Below are 26,206 nucleotides of genomic sequence, written 5' to 3'. Positions count from 1 at the left end.
CTGATTATTATTTGAACTTCCAAATTTTCGACTCTCTCCTGGAGTCTTGGTTAATGAGGATAAAAACAGGAAGGAAAAATAAAACATCCGTGAATAAAATGAAACAGACTTGCCAAAGGAGAGCGGTGCTAGAACACAGTTTGTCAAGTTCAGTGATCATACATCATATGGTGGTGATGCAAGTTGTAATATGGAGGAGTCAATTTGTGCACTCTTTTGTTTTTTATTGAAAGGTTGCCAGCTCGTAGTGGTATTTTTGTTGTTATGTCCATGCTGTGCGAATTTTGTAATTACTGCCTCCCATTCATCATTTAACTATCCCCTGTCCAAATTTATTTATTTATAACGAATAAATTTTCAAATACAAGTCTCTGTACTTCATTTCTGGCCTCCAATAAAATTTTTGAATCTTCTTTTTAGATGTTTCGACAGACCTGATACCGGGCTCCTCGCTTTTGAATCCCTAATACGCTCCTTGACATGGAACTTTAGAATTATTTTGCTTCTGGCTATCTAAGTCTCATGGCAACTGCATTTTATTTCCTAAATACCCGATTTTTTTGTTGGAATTCGTGTAATAACCCTTAAATTAGATTCTTCTCTGTGGTTTCTTTTTAAAGCTATACGGAAATCTTATTGCATATATATCTTATTCAATACAGTTGTCAATCTGCTAAGATAGACAATCCTACCACTTTATATCTGTCGTGTCGGTTTCAGGTCTATCGAAACTTAAATCCCTTTTAACCTGGTTATACCAGTTAATTAATAGTGGAACTAGATACCATTTTAGCTTCAGTAAATGGTCAATTTCTGTCTGTAAGTGTGTTTACAAAGAGGTAAGTTAAATGGCATGTAACAAGAAATTCTTCCAAGTATTTACTTCGGTAGTTGCAAAATGAGCAGATTTATAATGTATGTACTGTGTACCGGTTGTAGGCTTCTGATAGACAGTAGTAATTAATGTATCCTTGTATCTTCCTATATTGAAATCTAAATAAGTAAATCGATCTTGTTTTTCTTCCTCAACTGTAAATCTCAAATTATGATGGATACAATTCAACTTATTCAGTAAGAAATCAAGCTGTGAATTATCATTTTAGAAGAAAAGTACGTCGTCCACATACCTGTAATAGCGTATTCATAGATTTGTGTGCATAGTAAATTGAGATTTACGGTTGGGAAAGAAAAGCACTTGTATAGATCTCAATATAAGAATAATTTCGTTACTGATGTCTACCACAAGCTCACAGCTGGTACACAGTACATATAAAAGCAAATATTTGGATTCCTTTTTAAGTGCTATGTGACTGACCTCTCTGAAAACAGACTTACAGATAGATCATCATAGGTATTCTGCTCTTACTGGCAGGTCACTTGCAGCAGCTGAGAAGCTTTCATGCTCCACGGTCCTCCGCTAACATCTTCGTCTTCACGTATGATTTTCCTGTTTTTATATCATCCATTATTTTGTATATCATCCATTAATTGTCCCCTTCGCCCCCTCCCTCTCTTTCCTGCCTATGACCATACCCTCTAGGACGTCCCTCATGATACAATTTCTTCATAGACAATGTCCCAACCAGTTTCTCTTCCTCTTCTTAACAATATTTAAAAGTGTTCTTTTATCCCCCCACCATTTCTAACACCCACTCATTCGTTTTCCGCTCGACCCAACTAACTCTTTCCATTCTTCTCCACACCCACATTTCGAAGGCTTCCAGTCGTTTTTCATCATTTTTACGTAATGTCCACGTTTTCGCCCCATATAGCACAACACTCCACACGAAACGTTTTATGAGTCTTTTTCTCAACTCTCTATTCAAGGTTCCACAATACACTTTTCTTTCTCCTAAAGGCTTCTTTCGCCATTCCTATCCTTGCTTTTATTTCACGTTCGCACTTCATGTCATTACTAAGACTATTACCCAGATATCGAAAACTATTCACTTGTTCTATTTGCTTCCCTCCCACTTTTATATTTGACATAGACCTCTTCGTTCCAATCACCATGGCTTTTGTCTTTCTAACATTTATTTTCATCCCATATTCTTCAAAGCCTATCCTCAGGTTTTCTAGCATTTTATTGATTTCTTTTTCAGACTCTACAAGAAGTAACATATCGTCTGCAAATCTTGTGCATCTAATCATTCTACCTCCTACCGAAATGCCATCATCATCATGTAGGCTCTTTTTCACTCTCTCTTCTAGATAGACATTAAATAGTGTTGGCGAGAGGCAGCATTCTTGTCGAACTCCCCTTCCAATTGCACTCTCTTCCGTCATTTCTTCCCCTATCCTAACACTTACTTGTTGGTTCATGTATAAGTTTCTTATGAGTCTTCGATCTTTCCATTCCAACCCTATCTTCTTTAGAACTCCCAATAACAATTCCCAATTCACGTGCCTACTTCATTTTCTATTTACAGATAGAAACTGATCATTTATTGAAGTTAAGTAGTATGAATTTTATCTGGAGGAGAAAAATTGGAGAGCAAAATACACAAACTCATTCTCTATATCTGAATCAAGGAGGAATTGCCACAAGAGTGGAAAGGTCAGTCATTATTCCAATTCACAAAAAAGGCGAAAAAACTGACTGTAATAGTTATCGAGGCATCTCTTCTCTGTCAACATCTTACAAAATCCTCTCACATTCTATTAGCAACATTTACCCCATATACAGATGAAAATATTGGAGATTATCCGTGCAGATTTAAGCGAAATCGATCAACTGTTGGTCAGATATTTACCATTCGACAATTACTCGAAAAGAAATTGGAATACAATACGCTTGTACATCGATTATTTATTAATTTTAGAAAGGCCTACGACTCGGTTAGGAGGGAAACATTATACGACATTCTTACCGAATTTGGAATACCGACAAAGCTAGTTAGATTAATTAAGTGTTTAAATGAATTCCAAAGTAAAGTCCGAGTAAGAAAATTCCTGTCCACGAGTTTTCACGTCTAAAATGGCCTGAAGCAGGGAAATGTGTTGTTGCTATTATTATTCAACTTTGTTATCGAGTATGCTAGGAAAAATCAAAGATAGGAATCAGGGCCTAGAGATGAATAGTTAAATAGTATTCACCAGGTTATGGCATATGCTGATGATATAAATCTGATATGGGATGATAAGAAAACAATAGAAAGAAGTGCAGTTTAGAAGTAAATACATGGAAGATTGCCGGAATCGTAATACTGAATTATGGACGCGTCAAAATATCAACGACGTAGTGGATACATGCACATATATAGGATTAGTTTTAATAGACAAATATCATATCCACGAAGAAATTAAATGTCAACTAAAAACAAGAAATTCGTGTTATTATTCAGTTCAAAATATTTTGTCGTCGCGAATTCTGTCTAGGAATATGAAGCTTTAAATATATAAAACAATAATCATGGCTGTTGCGCTGATTGCGAAACACGGTCACTCTCTTTGAAGTAAGACCGAACTCAGAATAAAATCCTGAGACGAATATTTGGACCCAAGAGGAACGGAAATGGAGGAATTATATAATTTGTACAGTTTACCAAACATTGTTAGAGTCATCAAGTCTAGGAGACTCAGGTGGACAGGCCATGTAGCCAGAATGGAAGAAGAAGGAACGCTTTCAAAGTTTTAATTGCAAATCCAATCGGAAAACGATTATTAGGAAGACCTAGGTGCAGATGGGATCTCGCAGAAATAGGAATACAAAGTAGAAACTGTATTCAGTTGGTTAAGAACAGAAGTCAATCGAGAACTTTTTCTAAACGCGACATTGAATTTCGGGGTTCCATAGGCCATGGAGTAAGTTAGGTTGTAAGAATGACCATTCCTATTATTAATTAGATAGTATAACCAGGTTAAAGGGATATACGTTCCGATAGACCTGAAACCGACACGAAAGACATGAAATGGGTGGGGTTAACTGTTTTTCCCAGATAGACAATTGCATTGAATAAGATATATAATACGGTTTCCGTACAGCTTTGAAACCCCTCAAAACCTTAGGAAAGAACATTACGCGATTTAAGAATTATTACACGGATCTGGATGAAAAATCTGGTGTTTATGAACTAAAATGCAGTTGCCATGACAGTTAAATAGGCAAAAGCAAATTGATTCTTAAGGTCCGTGTCAAGGAGTATATTAGGGATTCAAAAGCGAAGAGCCCGGTATCAGGCCTATCGAAATGAAAGAAACACATCACAAGGTAAAAGATTCAAAAAATTTATTTGAGGCCAGAAATAGAGACTCGTGTTCGAAAATTTATTTATTTATTTAAAAAAAAAAAGTAAAACTTGCACTGGGAATTTAGCTAAAGAATGAATGGGAACCAATAAATTACAAAAGAGCGCACAGATTGGTTACTCCATATTGGAACTTGCATCATCATCATTTGATGTGGTGGTTGAACTGACAAAGTCTGTTCCAGCAACGCTCTCCCCTTGGTTAGTTCGTTCCATTTTATTCCTCGATCCCCCCCCCCCCCCCCCATTTTTAACCTCCGTGGCCAAGACACTAGGGGAGAGTCGGAACTCGAAAGTACAAATAATAATCAAGAATTACAGAAATCTGTAAGTACAGTAGAAAGATAGTTAGCACTTCTGGGCATGGTTTTACGTTGTCTGAAGCATACACTGACTTTATGAGTTATCATCGTACTTTGGAAGTGAAGTAATTCATCTGATCAAACAGCAGATTACTATATTGTGGGTTTCGATGGATTTCTTAATGAAGTGTTTAAAGGTACAGATGTATATAATGTTCGATTCTTGAGTACCGTGAAAGAACAAATGTGCACGCGTTATTTGATATTAACATTTCCATGCCATTCTACAGATTCTGGTTTCAAAGAGGCGCTTTCATTCTTGAACTTACTTACATTTGTGGTTGACTCCAGTGTACGAGGGTGGGCTGATAAGTTCTCGGCCCGACCCAGAAGGACTTGAGCTGCAGGTATGAAAGTGTGAGGCTATTCAACATAGTCCCCTCGAAGGTCAACACACTTGGCACTTCAATGCTGCAACTTCTCCAACCCCTTTAAAAAAAAAAAAAAAAAAAAAAAAAAAAAAAAAAAAAAAAAAAAATGTTCCGCAGCTGTTATCACCTCTTCATTACTGTGAAATTTGTGTCCTTTCAGTGCTGTTTTGAGTTTTGGAAACAGATAATAATGAGAAGGGGCAAGATCTGGCGAGTAAGGTGGGTGGTCAATGCATTGAAACCCTAGGTCCTTCAGAAAATCCATTATTCTACCAGCCTTATGGACGGGAGCATTGTGCCGCAAGAACAAGACACCTCGTGTCAACTTTCCCCGGCGCTTTTCTTCAATAGCGTCCTTTAACTTAGCCAGCAGACTGCAGTAATACTCTGCAGTTATGGTTTGGCCCTTTGGAAGGTAGTCTGAGAGCAAAACACCATCCTTATCCCAGAATATTCAGGCAAGCACCTTTCCTGTGGACTTTTGTGCTTTGAATTTTTTAGGCCCTGGAGATCCTGAGTGGCGCCACTCGCATGACTGCTGTTTGGTTTCCGGATCAAAGTAATGCAACCACGTTTCATCCTGGGTAACAAGCCGATTCAAAAAGTCGTCCTTGGAGTTCGCAAAATGCCGTACAACCACCTGCAATGATCTCACACGTTCGCGTTTCTGATCCGCGTTCAAATATTTCGGAATCCATTTTGCAGAAAGCTTGCGCATGTCCAACTAATCATGGATTATTGACCCAACACGTTCTTTGGATATGTACACTTTGTCAGCTATCTCTTGAAGCGAAATCCGTCTGTTGCTCAAAATCAGGTCATGAATCTGGTCCACTTTTTCCGGAGTTGACACTGACACTGGCCTGCCACACCTGTCACCATCTTCTGTTGAAAATTCACCACGCTTGAAGTTCGCACACCATTTCTTCACAGTGGAGTATGAAGGGCACTGTCCACCCAATGTGTCTAGCATGCAACCATGGATTTCCTTAGGCGACTTCTGTTGAAGGAAGAACTTCATTACACCTCGCAGCTCCTCTTTGGTGAATTTGACATCTGGCTCCGCCATGGTTCATTCAGTTACTTGTAAAATAAAAACTGTTCATGGTAGAATCGTGAAATTTGATACTTAAACATGTAATTGATGTCATGTGAAATGTTGATATTTTATATCAGGGTAGTACATTCGGAAGGGGGTCGGGCCGAGAACTTATCAGCCGACCCTCGTAAACTAAATTTCTGCATACCTTCAAGTCAGATATCAAGATGTTAGTAAACAATCCTGTAATTGTTGGTATAGGAGGCTGTGGGCTACTTTGCATGGATCATTTAAGGGTACAGTTGAGGTAACGGACTAGAGAATTATTGATCTCTATATAACTTATTTAATGATGTTCCAGCACACCCCGAGAACACTCATTCTAGAGAATCAGAAAAAAAAAAAAAAAATTCTTATCAAGTTTTCTTTTGTGTTAGCTTGAAAATAGCAGTGTTGTTCAGCGAGTCATTGATATTTATCCACACCTTGTGTTCTATATTAAAGGTATGAGGAAGGATAAGAGAGTTCCCAATTCTTCGAGTTATCAGATTGTATCAAGTTTGTTAGAAGAAACTAAAACATTTTTGTCCTTTGTTTTGTCAAGTTGAAAATTGCCAGGTCATATTGATATTGTTATTTTTGTGCTAATGTTGTTTCTATTTTTCAATCACCGCCTCCCATTCCTTACTCAACAAATTTTCGAAAACAAGTCTCTTTGTTTTATTTTTAGCCCCAAATAAAATTCTTGAGTCATCAATATTATATTGTTTATTTAAAATGTTTCGACAGTACCGAAACCGAGTGTTCTGGTTAGACATCCTTCAAATGTTCTTTAACCCATATGTCAAGGTGTAAGGTTGGCGACAAAGACAAGAAATCCCCCCCCCCCTCCCCCAACGTATGCTGCTTGAGGTATGTTAGACTCGTGACAGGCTCGGCAAGACATTCACTGCATATGCCATTCCCTGTTCCCATGATTTGGTGGGAACCAACGGATCACACAACAGGCAGTTATTTTTGCCTAACAAAAATAACTGGAATCACGTCGAAAACAAAGAAGAGAGTGCAATACCCGAATTTACAATCTTCTATGAGACTTGTACGCCACAGTGAGAACTTACGGGTACCAGTGCCTCCAGAAAATGTGATAGTGAGTGACGATGAATCTGGTAACGAGCATGATGAAGGTTCAGAAGATGAGGGATCCACTCAGCCGACCCAACATTTGAATTCCCCTGTAAATCAAATACCTTATACATTTTGACACAAGATGGTCTCAACAATCTTTGCTCGCGATTTAAATTTGTCTAAGCAGCAATCTGAGCTTTTAGCTTCGCGATTGAAAGGATGGGATCTTCTTTCTCCCGATGCAAAAGTGTGTTTTTTCGTGACCACCATGTTTTATATATATATATATATATATATATATATATATATATATATATATAATAAATATTTCTCGAAGGAAGGTGACGTGGTTTTTTGTAACAAATTCGTTATGGAGACTCTTGGCCATGTATACAGTATAAATAAATGGCGTCTGTTCATAGGTTAGAGTAAATTGAGTCTCACAGCAGTTCTCTACAACGGGAACAAATTTCCTTCTGTTCCGATTGCTCAGTTAACCTTAAGGAGACTTATGAGACTTTTAAACTGCTTCTCACTCTTATCCAATATGACAAATACAAATAGAATATCTGAGCTCCTTCGTGGCTAAGCGGTTAGCGTACGCGCCTTTGGCGTGGGAGACACGGGTTCGATTCCCGGCGGGAGCTCATGTTCGGATTCCACATTAATCAGTAGGTCCACGTCTCATATAGCCTCGCTGCTGAACGGGACGTTAAACTCAAAATCAACTCAACTCAACAAATGGAATATCTGCGGAGATCTATAGGTAATTGCTATTCTGCTTGGCATACAGCCTGGGTCACAGGATGTACTACTGCTTTCTATACGAGTGGGACAGCAGGTACGAAAAAAATCACTATTGTGGAAAAATAAAATTGCCTGCTCGCAATGAACTGCTACCTGGGCATAAAAATGTGGCGAACACTCCTCTTGTTGACCCTAAAAATATGTATTTACCTCCGCTGCACATTAATTGGGGACTTATCAAAAGCTCTGTGAAAAGTATGGACTAAACATCGCGTGCATTCTTAGTGATGCTAATATAAAGGAAGGAATATTTGTAGAACCGCAAATTAGGGAATTAATAAATGATGAGAATTTTGTTTACTTGTTGAGTGATGTTGAGAAAATGGCATGGTTGTCTTTAGTAAGTGTGTACAACTGTTTAGGCAGCCGTAAAACAGAATTATGGCGATATTTTGCAGTCATGTCCAAAATGATTGTCGCATATCTATAACTGTCTTCTTGTAAGAATATAAATTGAAAATGATTTCGCAGGGTACTTTTAATACCGATACTATATGCATAATCGGGAAATGCATATTTATGGTAAATTTCATAGGAAAGGAATTATAAATACAAAAATTAGAATGAGTAAAACAAAATATTGCTAAATGTACAAGAAGGTTTTATTTTCGTTTTATTGTTCTTATTTACTGTTCTTTTGACATGAAATTTGCCACATACATGTCTTTGCCGATCATACACATACTAACATCATGAGAAATACCGGGCAAATTCGTTATCAAGTTATTTTCCTACAACAACATACTATAGACACGCGACAATAATTTTGGACATGAGTGTACATGGACTAGTGAGATCATATCACTGTATAGGATGTGACATGTCACTTAAACTGCACTTCCTGAACGACAACTTGAACTTCTTCCCGGACAATTTTGGTACCATTAGTGACGAACATGGTGAACGCTTTCACCAGGATATTTCTCAAATGGAAAAGCGTTTTCAAGGGAAGTGGAATGCAGCAATGTTGTCTGACTATTGCTGGACCTTACGACGCACATAGGGCCAAAGTATCGAGTTACGGCGCCAAAAATAAAAAAGTTGATTTTATTGGATATCCTGCTCAGAAATCCTCATGAGATGACTACACCTGTATGCCTATATGGGAAATATGATTAAATTTTATTGTCTTATTGCCAAGAACGATTATTGTTGGATGCAATTGCAATATTTGTGTTTGTACTTTTTCATACTCTGATTTCACATTGTGAATCGTTTCCTTTTTATCTTAAAGGCAACTCGTCGGCACTACCTTGTCGATAATGGAGTCATGTTTTTCCAAAATATTGTTCTTACAATTCGATTCACACACGTGCAATGGCACAATGGTACATAAAAGTATGTTGGAATCCATGTATTGAGATACATTCGCGAATGTTTGTTTATATATGCTGTGGCCACCGCTACCACCTAGGCCCCATTTATAATAAATGTCGATAGTATCACAGTCCTCCGAAATGTTGTGCAGTATTACATCAATCTGTACGTGTACTGAACGCTGTGTAGTATGGTTGAGGAGATCTTTCAGTGGCACCACAGCCTCGTTTTCAGTTATCGTAATATTTGCAGGATAACACTTCTTCGTGTCTGCTAGCACATGATATGAGGAATAAATATGTGCTCCTCTTTCTTTTGCTGCAAGTCTCATCCTTTTATAATCTAGTGGATCTTAGCTTGACAAAGGAAGAAGGCCTAAAGATTCGTCAGGGCTGTACGGTCGTATAGTAGCAGATTATGTGTCATGGATCGCTTTCATATTTTTTCAGTCTCTTAGGCGAAGACTGGATCCCTAATTTCACAACTTCGTCTGCAGTATTCTTGTCAGATTTTACCAAACTTGATTCTGCAGCCAAGCACAGCTTTTCGAAACTGGTATTTACAATTTCCCTCCCATATCTTTTCTTACTTCGTTGCGACCTCCCTTCGAACACTTTTCTTGGTCTTCCTTTTCTCGTTTGCTCCGAAAGCCGTGATGTTGAGGGACGCTGTCATGGTTGTAATACCGGAAGTGTAACGTCTTGATCAAGCCACTCTACATACTTATTTCTAAACCACTCGGATATGTAATTACATGCCCACCATTTTGCCAAAAGCTTTGACACAAATACTTTCACTACAGTTTTCAGTTTATTTTCACATTGTTAAGCAAGTTCACTGACACCACACTTGTTTAATATATACTGTAGTAATTATTTATTACATTTTAATGAAGACCTATTGTAAAAATGCTCTTTAAATAACACTACAAAGAGTTCTCTTCTCTTAGTTTTCATGTTCTTCACAGCACGTTGTCACAACTGCGTGTAAACAATACGCTTCATTCAGGAAAGGGGGAAGAGGGGGGACGTGTGTTTTCCTGTTCTATGTTCGATATAAGATATATTGTCGAAGTGGCCAAGAATAGTCGCGGTACTCTTTGGAACTTTTTCTATAACTCTATGTATAGTAAATATTTCTTCCTTGTTTCGACACCGAACTAGTCCTTCATACCACCTGTACTATATTTACACTAGGCTCACTTGTTAGGTTCACAGTCATTTGAGATGTACACTATATATCTAACTCTTCAGTATTCATATTTAAAACTTGTTACTGTCACTTTGGGGAAATTTAGCACGAGCTGTTTCTTCGTCAGCAACTCAGGCACAACTAACTGCTGTTGGTCGTTCGAAATAAACTCCAAATTTGCGCGCATACGCTGGCTACTGTGTTGCGTTAACAAAACCAATTCTTACGGTATATCATGGACTGGTGTATAGGGAATGTTTTGAAGGCACTTCTACATAGTTTCATTACAATATTATTTTTTTTTTTTCTATTTTTGGCGCCGTAATTTCGCTTTTCGGCCTTATGTGCGACGGGATTTCCTGATGCAAAGTTTCGCAGGAAATCGGATAGAAAATATTTTTAGATAAGTTTCTTAATTTTTACTTACTTCTATGCTGCTCATTCCTTTGATTATTTTGTTTACTAACACCGATTTTTAAAACCTTCATGTAAGAAACTATTGTTGCTAGACCATGTCTTTATGGCAAATATATATAATACGTAAGCTGTCATAGGGATGCACAAAAGCCAGTTTCACATGGAAACAGGCCGATGAAGAAATTCTGCAATTTGATTTGGATTCAGGACCAAATTATCTTTGTTTTGTTCTTGTGACAGAAACTTTTTTTATTATTATTATTATTATTATTATTATTATTATTATTATTATTATTATTATTATTATTATTATTATTATTATTATTATTATTATTATTATTATTCAAGTGTAATTATAATATAAATTAGAAGCTTAATATGCACATGAATCTTCGATTATGGTAGCTGCATTAGCTTATCTGTGGTTTGCACATACCTATTGCATTATTTTCTTTTAAAAATTTCGTAGATCAGAGATATGTAGTGGAATGTGTTCATGGTCCGTGTTAAATCGAAGCTCTTACTCCATACAAGCTGTATTTAATCCTGGTTCCTATTACATCTCCCATAACGACGTGGAACAGTGTAGAAGACAACCCTGTCTCGTTTTAAATTACATGCCACTTTAAAGCATTCGTTTATTTTATTTATTTATTTATTTTCTTAGTTCTTCCGCAATCTTCACTGTTATTACTTGTATATTAGTGCTTTTAATATGTTGGCGTTGAAACTTTAAAACGAAGTTTAAAATTGCCCATCTGTCGTACATAATTTCGAAAATAATGCAGTTTTTTTCTTTCTCAACGTGATACATAAAGTAGGTCTGATACTAATTCTAATGTACTCTGTAGTTAACGTACTAATTAACGAAAATAATCAATTTATAGGAAAGTGATAAATATCTTCATTAAAATACATTGAATTTTTATTAGGACACATTTGTTACATTTCACATTTGTAGTTTTCCATTGTGGTAGTTTTATGTTATTCGTTAATTCTTCGGAGCACAGTTATCCAAGACTGAGGGCACTCACAACATAGATCATTTCAGGAATGTATTAAACATCATTAAGAAACTCAAGAAAATGTAGTTCAGAGTTAAAAGGGGGTTTGGAAGTGGCAGCCTATGTGAATTTAAAAAAAAATCTAAATAAGGAACGGAAACTAATTCTAATCTATAACCAACCAGGAAAATATTTTGGCCGGCAATTTCTTATGTGCACTGTTTTCTGATTGTTCTTTCTGTAATGGCACTTGAGTAACTAATTAACTGTTGATGATTCAGCCCTCGATTACATGTATCTTCACAGTCTCGGCTGGCATCCACATATATTTGATGAATTATTTTGGATCAAAAAGAATAATTCAGTGACCCGCATCTATTTCCATATAATACATCAATTTTGTGTGACATAAGTAGGAAGACGAAATAATAATTTTAAGTAAGATTTTTATTAATAGAAATTTATGTTCATACATTTATGTTTACTCATTTTATTTTATTTCCAGCCATTGTCAGAAATAAAGCGTCAATTATGGTCAAAGATCGATTCGTGGGCTGACAATATGAATAAAGAGGTTGATGAAACTGAGCAGGAGCTGAAAGAAGATTCTGATAAAATTATTTTAGAAGAATTTTCTTTGCGGAATCAGCATATACAGGTAGGTTCAATTAGAATATTGTTCTGCGTGCTTATATGTTCCTACAACGCAGAACGTGCTCACAAAGCGATCGTCCTATCTCTCTTGTCAATAAAGGAGAATATCACGATAAAAACTAAATACTTCTTTAATACAGACGGTTGATCACTTTTAAAAAATAGTACATACGGTTGGTTCAGTCTGGAAGCAAATGAACATAAAACATAAGGATGTATTGTAATTGACACTATAGGAAACCGTTTGAGTGATTGATTGAGGTTTAATGAGGACGTCAACATGGAGGTTATTTGCCTCCATCACGATCAACACGATTGCTCAAACACAAACTGTCGTAAATAAAATTTAAAAATGAACATACCAAAATATAGGAAACAAAAAACTGCTGCAAAATAGAAGTAAAAGCTGTATAGGAAACTGTAACACATGCGCAATGGATGTTTCATGTATGTGTTCGGAATTATTTAAATATTAAAACATTGGGGAGCAGTGATACTCTTGAGCAATTAACTGCTTTCTTGTGAGAACTCTGATTCTTAATGAACAATTACGGGAATAATTGTGTATTATTATTGCTTTCTGCATTTACTTAAAAACCTAAGTACGTGTTGTACTCACGTTTTTTGAAGTTCTTTGAAGTTCGTTGTTGAGATGAAGTCTTGAGAGTAATTGCACAATGGTCTTGAGAACACAAAGTCGTGTGGTCTTGAGATCTGTGGCATGCGTGTTTACATCTTAGTGTCTATTATCCGAAGTGGAATCCAGCTTCTTTTGCGTTTTTTAATATTTAGACTCTCTACAAAGGATTTCACTCCCAGTCCATTTGTAGTTCCATTTTGTGTGTCTACGAAGATTACTGTTTTTAATAGTCCAGTAATTCACGCCCAAGAGTATTGAGTATAAAATACTTAATTCTTGTGTTACGAGGGGGACTGAAAAGTTCCTGGCTTTCTTCCCTTTAAATTGAAGTAGATAAATAAAATTGTTGACATATGAAAGTCTAATGTCTTAGTATATAACTGTGTTAAAATAATTGAATCCTAATTGTTCAACATCTGTCATTGCAGGTAGAAGGTGAGATGGAAGGGGCACAAGGAAAATTCCACGTCGTTGGAGCTATGCGAAACACTGGGGAAGAAATGTCTTTCATACAGCTGTGTAAAAACCTGGATATCACGTTGTAAGACTGGCCATTTCACCGTCGAAGATGAGCCTCGCAGCGGACGCCCGTTAATCTCAACAGACCAGCAAACATGTGATGCTGTCCACGCGCTGATTCATGAGGGCCGTCGAATATCTGCCAAAAAGATTGTCCAGGTACTGGACATCTCCAGGGAGCGAGTTGGTTATATTATTACTACAGTCCTAAATGCGCAAGGTTTCAGTGAAATGGGTGCCCAAATTTTTGAATATGTATCAAAAGAAGAAACGTGTTGAAGCATTCAAAACCACCTCCTCCACATTTTGAAAAGACAAGTGACTTTTTAGCTAGACTAGTGGAAGAGGATGAAACCTAGCTCCTTATGATCCCGAAACCAAGGAACAGTCAAAGAAATGGAGATTTATGGTTTCACCCTCCCCAAAAAGTTCCGTGCCCAGAAATTGGCCAAAAAAGCCCTGGCGTCCCGTTTTCTGGGACAAAGATGGCATTATAATGGTGGACTACCTGACCAGCTGAAAGAGGCAATTAAGAGGAAACGCCGTGGAAAGCTCACGAAAAGGATCATGATGTTGCATGATAATGCACCCGTACACAAGTCCAACATTGTTGCTGCCAAATTGGCCACCTTATGATTCCAATTGATCCACCACGCACCTCACTCTCCAGACCGCTTCTTACTATTTTCTGTTTCCCAACCTAAAAATTAAAATAAATAAATAAATAAATAAAATAAAATAAAAATTAAAAAAAAAAAAAAAAAAACTGAAAGGTCACCGTTTTGAGGATATTTGTGACATCACACAAGTTGCTGAAAGTTGGTTTATGGGACAATCAAAAGTTTTTTGCATGGGCTAGAAAAGCTTCAACAACGCTGTCTAAAGTGCATTGATCTCAATGGGAAACACATTGAATAAATATGTAATCTCGGACCTCTGATAGTTGTTTTCTTGGCAAAGCCAGAAACTTTTGAGCTTTCCTTCGTACATCCCCTAATGCATCAGCAGTGGCGGCTCCATAGTTCTATAAGAGGGAAGTCGTAGTGCCAGTGAAACCGGCTTTATTGCCCCTCCATGTAACGTCCCCGGCTTTGGGGTCTCTAATAATTTTTCACTTTAAAGGTCTCCTTTAATTCTGATTTAATAGAAATACTAGAAAAGATAACGACGAATTTGGCATTACATGATCGTGTATCCAGAGTATATCTTATCACTGGCATTACAATTTGGCAGGGGGCGCGATGGCTCAATGGCAGAGCGTTCACCCCCCCCCTCCGGTGCTTGGGGTCCCTGGTTCGATCCCACCTCGCGCCATGTGGCCTTTGCTCGTGGGTTCTCCCGTTTCCTCCCATTTTCGTCATTTCACCATTTCATTCATTTCTCATAATCACCGTCTCCCTCAGCCTAACCAGCATAATCGTGGGACGTAAAACTTAAAGATTTCATTTCATTTTCATTTTTACAATTTGGCATTACAAGATCACGTACACCGTACAATGCAACATTTCAACCCACACGAAGACGGACATTTTTCCAGGACTACAATGCACGCTGCCACCAATCCAGAAATGTACTTTCTTGACTTAAGGAACATTCCACGGAGCTGCAGCATACGAATTGGCCGCCTAATTTACTGGATCTTAATGCTATAGAACATTTATGGGATATTGTGGAACGAGCTCTTCGCACCATGACTCCTGCGCCAACATCTGTGGGCTCATTGTTGGATGCCATCAGGAATGTATGGTGTTAGATCCCCGTGGAATCATATCAGCAGCTACTAGAACCAGGGTTGGCTGGTTTAAACCAAAAAACAAAAAAATGTTTGTAAAAAAGTAACTGTGTGTAAAATCTTGATGAACACACATTTGTGGGTTATCACGTTTCACTCCCGTATATTATTCGTATTATATTCAGACCTAAATTCCCCATTCATTACTCAAAAAGATTATACTACAAAAGCAACTTTTTTTTATATAAGTTTATAAATCTTTATTTTGTGATTTTTTGTTGTTATTATTGTCATGTAATTGCAATCGAAGAAATATTCTAAATATTGTTTCGTTTCAATGTTTACTATTGATAAAATACATCGAAAATGCCGTACTTTTTTTGTGTGTGGTGCGGGGGGTCATACAGACCCCACGAGAGGCATTTCGGGAAATGAGAAGTACCTTTGGTATCTATTTATGTATAAATGAGTCTGAGCCAAAGTGGACTCAATTCGTATCTTTATTCACTTTTTCTTATTGATATGCAAATTAAATCGGTGTATATCTTTAAATTGGACCAATAAAAGTCGTTGTTAACTAACTTGAACTAAATTAGTTCTTCTGTACTCCGTAGTACTTGGAAATTGTTCATATGTAATTCTGTATAATGGTTTCACTTGTGCAACTGTTTATCTTTTTGTCCTTCTGAAATGACTCTTGACAGTTATATTAAGAAGCACGTAAAGATCAGTACAACGTATTTTTTATCAGTATTCCTTCGTGAGTGAGTCGGCAGACGTATCGCATTTGTGGCCAATTAGTCCTGGTTCCGAGTTCAAATGGAGGACAATTTTTTTCTGATGTAACTCGAGAATCGGTTTTTATTCAGCTTTAAGCTTATGTGACCCCTTCCAGCATAACCCGGTTGTTGCATAATAACATCAAGGCGAAACAAACTTATTTCTGTCCATATATATGATATGAATATATAGAGCAAATTATTTAAACAAAAAAAAAAAAAAAAAAACTGGTTTAAACCAAAAAAAACCTGCTTTAAACAAAAAAAAACGTTTTTTTTTTTTCAATTAAAACCATGGTTTTTGCCAACCCTGACTAGAACCCATGCCACGCCGTGTCCTGGCCGTCCTCTGAACAAAAGGTGGACCAACAAAATATTAGGTATGTGGTTATAATTCAGTGAGCACTTACTGTATATACATAACTGATTTTTAATGTCTATGCACGTATTTTTTAGGATTATAGGTACTACATGTGTTTTTTTTTTATTTTCATATATTTAAAATGTTTCTTTTTTATTATTATTATTATTATTATTATTATTATTATTATTATTATTATTATTATTATTATTATTATTTTATATATATAAACTGTTTATTTTATAGTTATGATTGAACGCATTTTTAATTGTACTTATAGTCCATAAAGTCCTGCAGGAAAGTAAAACTCTATAACTTGGAAACTATGTAATGTATTAACAAATACTTTTTGGTGTACTTACAAAAAGGTTCAAAAGTTTTGTTTCAGGTAGTTAAGGATTCATCGCCAAACCCCCAATTTTGCACCATTCACGTCCAAACACTCTTGCAGTCTTTTTTGGAAACCAAGAATTGCGTGTTGGCAGTGCTCGTCTGGAATGTTCAAAATCACATCAGTTATTTTGTTCTTGAGATCGTGCAGACTAGCTGGCTTCTGCGAATACACCTTGGTCTTCACGTGTTCCCACAGACAGTAATCACAAGGCGACAAATCTGGTGTGCAGGCCAAGTTGTGGGTCCTCTTCGGCCAGTCCATCTCTCCTTAAATTCTTCGTTAATAAACTGTCGAACTTCAAGGGCATAGTGCGGCGGTGCCCCATCCTGTTGCATGTGGACCTCATTAAGGATGCCTAATCTAATAAGTTCTGGCAAAAGGAATGTCTGTAGCATGTTCAGATAATTGTTATCATTTACCGTCTGTTCCTCGAGGAAAAAAGGGCCGATAATGTGGTCCATTGAAACAGCACACCACACATTGACTTTGGTACTACCCCGCTTGTGCTCCTCGAATTCACGTGGATTTTCCACCTCCCAAATTCGGCAGTTGTGCCTGTTCACTTTCCCCGACACATGAAATGTGGCTTCATCTGAAAACAGAAATCGAGACAGGTCACCATCTTTTTGTAAGCGGGTAAGCATTGACTCACATAATTCCATTCTCATGTCACAGTCTTTCTCTATCAGCTCGTGCACAAATTTTAACTTATAGGGCCGGACCTTCAAATTCTTGCGTACGATCTTGTGTAACGTCGACTTCGGTATTCCCAGTTCCAATGACCTACGTTTAAGCGAAGTCATTGGAGTCCTGGCTACTCTGTCCTATAACATGTGAATCACATCGTCACTCTTTCCTGGCCTTCCACTGGGTGGTAAATCTGACACACTTCTCGTTTCTTTGAACTTCTCGTACCACGTCTTGATACTTGTTCCTGCTGGGGGTGTTTTCCCATACGTTGTTTGGAACTTTCTCCGCACTGAAACGTGAGATTTTAATTCCGCAAACCACAAAACACATTGCACCTTTTCTTTAATAGACACCATCTTAAGTCACGTGATTACCAGCGTAAACGTCATCGAGCATTGTGGCCAGAACAAAACTTTAAACTTCCCTTCTTCCAACCCCAAAAATTTATACACTTAAACGTAACGGTTTCCATGTTATAGAGTTTTACTTTCCTGCAGGACTTTATGGACTCCCTGTATATTATTCTTAGCGCACTTGTGGCTGTCAAACTGTTATTGCCAATAAATTGCTTAGAAAATTAAATTATTATTATTATTATTATTATTATTATTATTATTATTATTATTATTATTATTATTATTATTATTATTATTATTATTATTATTATTATTATTATTACAAAATAAGCTCCATAACAACTTCCGTTATAATTATTCCATCTTGATGCGATATGGTGTAGGGTAACTGTCCCAATAATTGACAGTGTACCAGTAATTGACACTCTCGTCTTTTTTTCGCCGCAACAAGACTGCGGGACTAGATACCAGCAAATGTTGCCACCTGTTATTCCTTTGTGGTGTTGTCAATCCTACACTACTGTTAATATTTGTCACTAGGTAGTAGTAGTCCAAAGGAAGCAGAACATTGATGGACAGTGAGAAGTCAACTGTTTTTTTCAGCCTTCTAGTAAGTTATACTTAAGGGAAGTGGTTTTTGTTTCCGGCATATATCAAATAGCCATAATAAACACTGACGAGTTAAAGATCTTTTGATGTAACTGAAGGACTAATAGATCAGACTAAACCAAAAATTTTAGCTTCTTGAAAGTTAAACTAAGTTTCCAGGGAAGATGTCAATTATTGGTCACAGGTTAGCTGCAATCACCAGTAATTGACACCCCTGTCAGTTACTGATGATTTGCTTAAGCTCAATGAATATCAGTAGAAATTTTATGTACCGTGTATTTCAGTGAAGTTAAGTTTACTGGTAGAGTTAAAAAGATTATTTCTTATAAAATCCCAGTAGTTGACAGGGGGTGTCAATTACTAGATCCAGGGGTGTCAATTACTAGGCTACTGCAGAAAAATGGTACAATTTACACAATTTGTCATCATTCGAAAGGCCCTGGGTTGACACCTTTGTGATTAACAGAGAACCGACCTTGCTTTTTTTTAAAAAAATTCTTGAAGTGGTAAATATTCCGTTGGTACGGAGTTAAGTAGACCTAGGTCTTTTCCCTTATTTTCTTTGTCTTTCTGAGCGTTCAATATGACTTTAAGCAAGTGTCTTCCCTCAATCTACAGTACTCTGACTTGGCACGTTACCACTGGTGGAGTAGCTACAGTAGCCGATTAGTTTAAAAAAAGGAAATAACATATATTTATGGACACTGTGAGCGCTTTACACTGAAGAAGCTAAGGAAAGATTCTGCTTTGTTTCTTTACAAGTGAAATCACATCTATGGAGCAAAGTAAAATCACATCTAGTAGGTCTAATGTCAACTCAGAGTGAATGTTTAGCTAGTGATCATTTGAATGCAACGCAGCTGCAAACTGGCCACAGCTACAATTGAAAGGGCACAGTCTTCCCTAGATATTGGTGATAGCCCAGAGAAAAACGAAAAAACAGAAGTGGCACAAGTGTTAGAAATGCCGTCTGTGCCATCTAATTCGTCCCTTCAGATTCCGTCAGGTGGTGGAAACACTAACTCTTCTTTAAATGACATCTTTAAGTTATACGTCCCACGGTTATGCCGGTTAGGCTAAAGGAGACGGTCATGATGAGAAATGAGTGAAATGATGGAATGAAAAGTGGGAGGAAACGGGAGAACTTCAAGAAAACCCATGAGCACGGTGTTTGTCCACCACAAAGTCCACACGGCTCGAGCTGGGTTTGAACCAGGGACCAGAAGCACCGGACGTGAATGTTCTACCACTGAGCCACCACACAAGAGAGTCTGGGAATAAACAGTGATATTCCAACCATATCACATCAACTATCAACATGTAAAATTGAAAAAAAAAAAAAAAAACACGTGTTTATTATGATGAACAGTTTTATATCGGTTGCATTACTGCTATTGATAAAGACAGGGTTCCTCAAATTTCTTAGAGAGGTCACGGAAAAGGCAAATTTGTGTGGCTAAAAGTCACTGATATTGATAAAGGTGGACATAACATTCATATTTTATGGATCGATTTCTCTAATTGGATAATGTTGTTATGCGCAAGATCAAAATCTCATACCGACACATGAAACTATCATGAAGGTTTTTCCGGCATCATTAGGCCATTAATTCTTGTGTTATGCGATGCTGTTACATTAGGACCGAGGATATTTCAAATAAGATAATATTTCACTGATAGTATTAGAAAATATTTCACTTTTCAATTATACAATTATTAGTACTTAATTTTCTTGTCATATGTCAACTGGAAACAAGACTATGCTATGAATATTTGTATTATTTTAATATTAACATCCGTTGTATGCAAAAATAATATCTCAAAGCTGTTATAAATCAGCTTGGTAAGGTGGTAGAAAATTATGTAGTTCATTCGAAGTAAGATATTAAGAGATGTCAATTACTGGGTCACGATGTGTCAATTACTGGTGATTCTCTCAAATCACAGTGTCAATTTCTGGTACAATCCGCGGCAAAAAACCTGCAACTTGAGGATGTAAGTTTATTGTGAAACTACGCCTAATAGCACAGGGAATGAACATAACGTCTAAGTAGAACGAATCACGCCAGCATAAACCTCGGCCTCCTCCCGTGCACACTTATTTTGGGGCAAAAGACTTCGTCATTTCACAATTAACTTATATGCTCATGTTGCAGATTTTTGCCGCCTATTGTACAATAAACAACTTTTCGTATATATATTTTTAAAAATAATAATTATCGGTCTATATTTTTTTTCGGTGGTATGTATGTATGGATGAAGGAAGGATGCCCTCGTACCTACACGAGAGTTAAGTAAGTTAGACTCATTTGAAGGGTAAAAAATATGCAATTGTGTAATACTGCTCTTATACTGTCAATTATTGGGACAGTTACCCTTATATTGTTTGAGGTTTTTTTTTTATTTTTTTTTATTTTATTTATTTATTTTTTTTTTATAGAAGTAAAAATGTATGAAGGAAACCCCTTTCTACAATCTTATATGTTCCGAGTGTAAGTCAAACCAAATATATAACGATTAGATAAATGACAGAGTACTTCCAGTGTTCATTTGCCAATGAAAAATGTAGGTATGAAGAATAGGAGAAATTTCTCAGTGAGACGTCTCTAACTAGCGAAATAAAGCCGCATCATAAAGATTTTCCGCACCAAACATGTTAAGAAAGCGACTTAACAATTTCGTATACGTACGTGTAGTTGTCGTGGGGAAATCATGCGTAAGAATCAAAATCAGATAAAATACAATTAAAATAAACTGTTCAATAAAACAAAACTTACAGCATGATTTGGGCACACAAATAATACGAGGATGATTCAAATGAAAAACTTAAAAGTGCAGTAAAATGCCAAAAAGTTGTATGGTGATATTGGTATTTGGCAATAGTATTCCTTGAGCTTCACAAAATGATCGACAGGTGGTCGAGTGACCCACAGCACAGGAGACGGCAACAACATTAGTACGAAGATGACTGAACCACTAGCAACATGCACCGTGTTAGAGCAGCGATCTGTGATACATTTTTTGAGTAATGAGGGTGTCAAACCTATTGAAATTCATCGCAGGATAACAGCACAGTACGGTGATATGTGTTTGTCCCTGCTGTAAGTGTACGAGTGGTATAGATAGTTTAAAAACGGCGTACCATCTGTGGTAAGATGTCCACACGACCGGGGAGGCTCACTGCGTAGTAACAGACGAAAACAGTGCTTTATTGGAAGAGCTTATAAAGGATAACAGCGTATTGCTCTGAAGAAAACAGCCACTAGTGTTGGTTCAGCGCACAATATTGTCCATAACGTGCTGCAGTTGAATAAAGTGTCTGCAAGATGGATGCCACTTCACTTGACAGCTGAATTGAGACAGTCACGTCGATGTCTGAAGAACTGTTGTGTCACTTCTACGTCGAAGTTGATTTATTTCTCGAAAGAATCGTTACAAGTGATGAGACCTGGGTTAACTATCCCTAACCAGAAACAAAACGATCAAGCAAGGAATGGCGCCGTAGTTCATCAACGAAACCCCCCAAAAATTCCGCATTTAACCATCAGCGGGAAAAGTCATGCTCACTCAGTTCTTGGATGCAATGGGAAACATTTTGGAACATTACATGAAGAGGGGCCAACAGTAACCAGTACTTTTTATTCAGTCTGCTCACAAACCAAGCTCGCCCGGCAATTCGAAGAAAATGACGAGGACTTACGACTTCAAGTGTATCGTTACAGCATGACAACACTTGACCGCATACTGCCCGTTTGATAGTTGAGACTACCCAAGATTTGAAATTTGAATGTCCTACACCCACCTTATTCACAAGACCTTGCTCCTAGTGTATTCCATGTGTTCGGACTGCTCAAAGAAACGTTGGAAGGCAAGCATTTCAGAAGTGATGAAAACCGCGATGCACTAATGACTGCAGTCACGACCAAAAGACAATTTTAAACGTGGTATCCATACGCTTTCGAAGCGTTGAAATACTTCCATTGAACGTCAGGGAGACTACGTTGAAAAATGATAGATATATTTTTTTCGTAGTTGTTGTAATATAATATTTACCGGTACAGCATTTTAAGGTTCTCATTTGAATCATCTCGTATATCACTCAAATGAAAATACTATACGAAGCATAAAGAAAACGCACTTTATGCAATTTGATGAGCGGGGCTAATGCATGTCGTTCCTGATTAATACCAAGTTACACGGGAATTGCAAATTGGCTGACGCTTTCCAGCGTGAAACGCTAAGACTCGAACATGGAGTTTTTTCTTTAAAATTCATAATCTCGAAAGACTCAAATTATACAATTTTTAGTCACGCGTCGTCTGCTGGTTCATTACCATTGGCTAACACTGTTGAAGCACCTAGTAGCATAGTCGTAGGACCTGCTGAACGTTGATGTTCCCACGACTTTAGAGATAATTGAGAACGCAATATTGTATGATATGAATAAAGTAAATTGGGAAAACACATACATTGCACATCATCATCATCATCATAGGTCACTTGCCGCAGCTGAGAAGCTTCCATGCTCCACGGTTCTCCGCTAACATTTTCGTCTTCGCGTATGATCTTTCTGTTTTAATATCATCCATTAATTGTAGTCTCCTTCGCCCCCTCCCTCTCTTTCCCGCCATCATACCCTCTAGAACAGCGTTTCCCAACCTTTTTTCAACTTGCGGCACACCACAGGTGTAACTTGAATTCTCGCGGCACACTCATATGTAAAGGTAACTAAGAAAGTTCTGTCATTTTTCACACACCACCTTCGAACATCGATACGTCACCTGAGAGGTACCTGGAACATAAAAAAAAAGTTCCCATCACCATCGACTACCTTCTGCCAACGTTCTGGAAGGCTATGGATTCCATCGCGGTAGAACTTGGTGGGCCGTGAAAAGAGGAAGGTATCAAGTGTATTTTGCACCTCTACTAGGAATTTGAACTGGCGTCTTCTAAGGTGATTGTCCAAGGAATGGAACAGGTAATAATCGGGTGATGCAATGTCCGGGGAAAATGGTGGATGCAATAATGTTTCCCATCCAAGGCGCAGAATAGTGTCCCGGATCATCCTAGCTACTTGGGGCTTAGCGTTGTCCTGTAACAGGAGGACCCCTTTGCAATTCACAAGTGCTCGCTCCAGAGTTTTGAGTTTTCCTTGAATATGGCTCAACTGCTGACAGTACACAGTTGCATTGATGCTCTCACCAGCTGGTAGCAGTTCCCGATGCACGATGCCGCGATAGGTCTACCAAACACACAGCAGGATCTTCTTCTGGCGCAGTGCTGGTTTCGGCTGTTCTGGAACCAGTTCATGGGATGCTAACCAATTATGACAGCGCCGTACAGCTTCATGCAGACCCGCTTCTCATCTCATGCCAACACCCTGTCCAGAAATGGTTCCTTCCTCAGACGAGACAGCAAAGAAACACAAGTGTCTGCTCGCATTGCCTTTTGGTCCAGAGTCGAATCACGTGTGACCCAACGACCCAACCTGTAGTTCTTCCCAAGTTAATGGAGGTGCTGCGGAATGATTTCTCTACTCACACTGAATTGTAGTCCCAGTTCCTCACATGTATGGCCACTGTTCGCCTCAATTGCTGCCTGAAGATCTTCATTTTGTACATGTGTTGATCTTCCGGCACGTGGTGCGTCTTCGAGTGTTTTTTCACCGTCTTTAAATTTGTTAAATCACTGCTGCACTGTCCATGTAGTCACGACACTAGGGATGGCCAAAAATTTTCGGATCCGGATATCCCGGATCCAGTGAGATCCGGATCCGGATCTTGCTGGATCCGGACCTAGATCCGGATCTCGGATCCGAATCTCAGATCTGGATCCAAAATTCGGATTTCGGATCTGGGTCCGGATCCGAAAGTCGAATCTCAGATCTTGATTCGTATCCAAACCTACATCTGAAATTGTGATGATAAAATTGAATATCTAAAATTCGTTAAAACTTTTTTAGGATTCACTGATATAGTAGGTTGCTCTGCTTTTAAATGTTTCCATAACACGTTTGTGTTACCTTTGTTCTTTATTTTATTTTAACCTTTCAATATTTACATGTTGCACCTTCTGTCGAAGTCTCTAGTAAAATGTTTCCCAGTTTGATTTCTTCCCATTTCAGAGTATAGTGAACTGTCTGAAAACTGATGTAAATGGTAACAAATTCTTCTGTTTAGCTCCTCTTCGAAACTTAATGTTAGCTTCACATTGAAAATATTTATTTTATTCTTAGAAAATAAACTTTCTTCTTTTCTCATATACAAATGAAATATCTTTTAGATAAGGCCCTTCTAATCGCAGGGATAGTAAGTAGACAAAACAAACTCTTTATTAATAGTAGTTTCTGACTCACGAGTCCAACCACCAACAAATGTAATAATGAATATCTTTCACTTCGAAGGTATATACAACAAAAAATATAGACTGGTTGGCGTGGAACAACAGTAGATTTTTAAACATACACACAAGAATTTCAGGAGAGCGATATGGTTGTGTTCGTTGTATGACTTTATTACCTAACTTATGGTTTGCTCTTCTGAGGTCGGGAGTTTGTTGAAGGAGTAAATATAAAAGAGATTTCTGTTATTTTTTTCTTCACCCTCCTGGCTTCTTTAATCATACATTGCAGGACGTAACCAAAACATATCCATACATCGTATCATTGAAGCGTTTTGTGTTTTGTATATTAAAGTGTTCAAAAATATTTAACATATTAGCATTTGTTCGTGTGATCTCAGGTTCAATTCTCGGTGGGAACATACATGAGAAAATTGAAAGCTGAAACAATATGAAAATAGTATATAAAAGTCAGGAAATTGATATTAAAACTTTAGCTATCTATTGGGACTGTAAGGCTGTAGTTAAATTAACCCACACGTTTCGTGAAGATATATTACGTCGTTATTGTTTATTTACGATAAGCTACCAGATACATCCTCAGAGGCCATTTTACACTGTAGTAATCAACAGATGAAAACACTGGAAAAGGAATGAAAGGAAGGTCTCCAGAGCCTTAGATCAAGGTACTAACCTAGCATTTACCCAGTATAACTGAGGAACAACCCTGGAAAATCCTGTCAGGATGGCTGGTCTCCGAATTCGAACCCGGTATTATCCAATTGCGAAGCAAGAAACCTAACAAGTAGCCTGAGCTCGCTCAGTATTATTATTATTATTATTATTATTATTATTATTATTATTATTATTATTATTATTATTATTTAATTAACGTAATGTTTTAAAATTAGTGCAAATTAAACCGTACTTTCTTTATTGCTGATGTTATAGTTCATAAGCCTACATGAGACATCAGTCCCCCATTAAGAAAGAATACTAGAACTGGAATTCAGGAAACGGGGGTGAAGAGATTAATAAGGATGAGAAAACTATGTACGATGGAAAAACTGAGTAATTATGACTTCGTCACAGATATATTCACTTACATACGTCAATTAATATTTCTCTGATACAGTTCACTCTTACTTTCTATAATGGCAGGAAAATGGCCCGCTTTTGTAAACGAACACACTAAGCACGTGCGTATAGGCGCAATGTCCGTGCAAAGAAACATAGGTTAAACTAGAAAA

At 37.5% G+C, this 26,206-nt stretch overlaps 1 protein-coding gene across 4 annotated transcripts in view; it reads left to right on the top strand.

Annotated features, from left to right (window-relative positions):
- The window catches only part of LOC145664449 (DNA topoisomerase 2-binding protein 1-A-like), a 1,008,895-nt gene that overhangs the window by 735,164 nt on the left and 247,525 nt on the right, over window positions 1-26,206 (top strand). For all 4 annotated transcript variants that reach the window (XM_081731135.1, XM_081731136.1, XM_081731137.1 and 1 more), the window contains one exon: window positions 12,389-12,541. In XM_081731135.1, coding sequence (XP_081587261.1) covers window positions 12,389-12,541 — 153 coding nt within the window. The remainder of the gene's footprint in view (window positions 1-12,388; window positions 12,542-26,206) is intronic.

This window comes from Thermobia domestica, chromosome 11 (assembly GCF_964235325.1).
Source record: "Thermobia domestica chromosome 11, izTheDome1.hap1.1, whole genome shotgun sequence".
Lineage (NCBI taxonomy): Eukaryota > Metazoa > Arthropoda > Insecta > Zygentoma > Lepismatidae > Thermobia > Thermobia domestica.
This window is presented reverse-complemented; position numbering and strand designations above follow the sequence as displayed.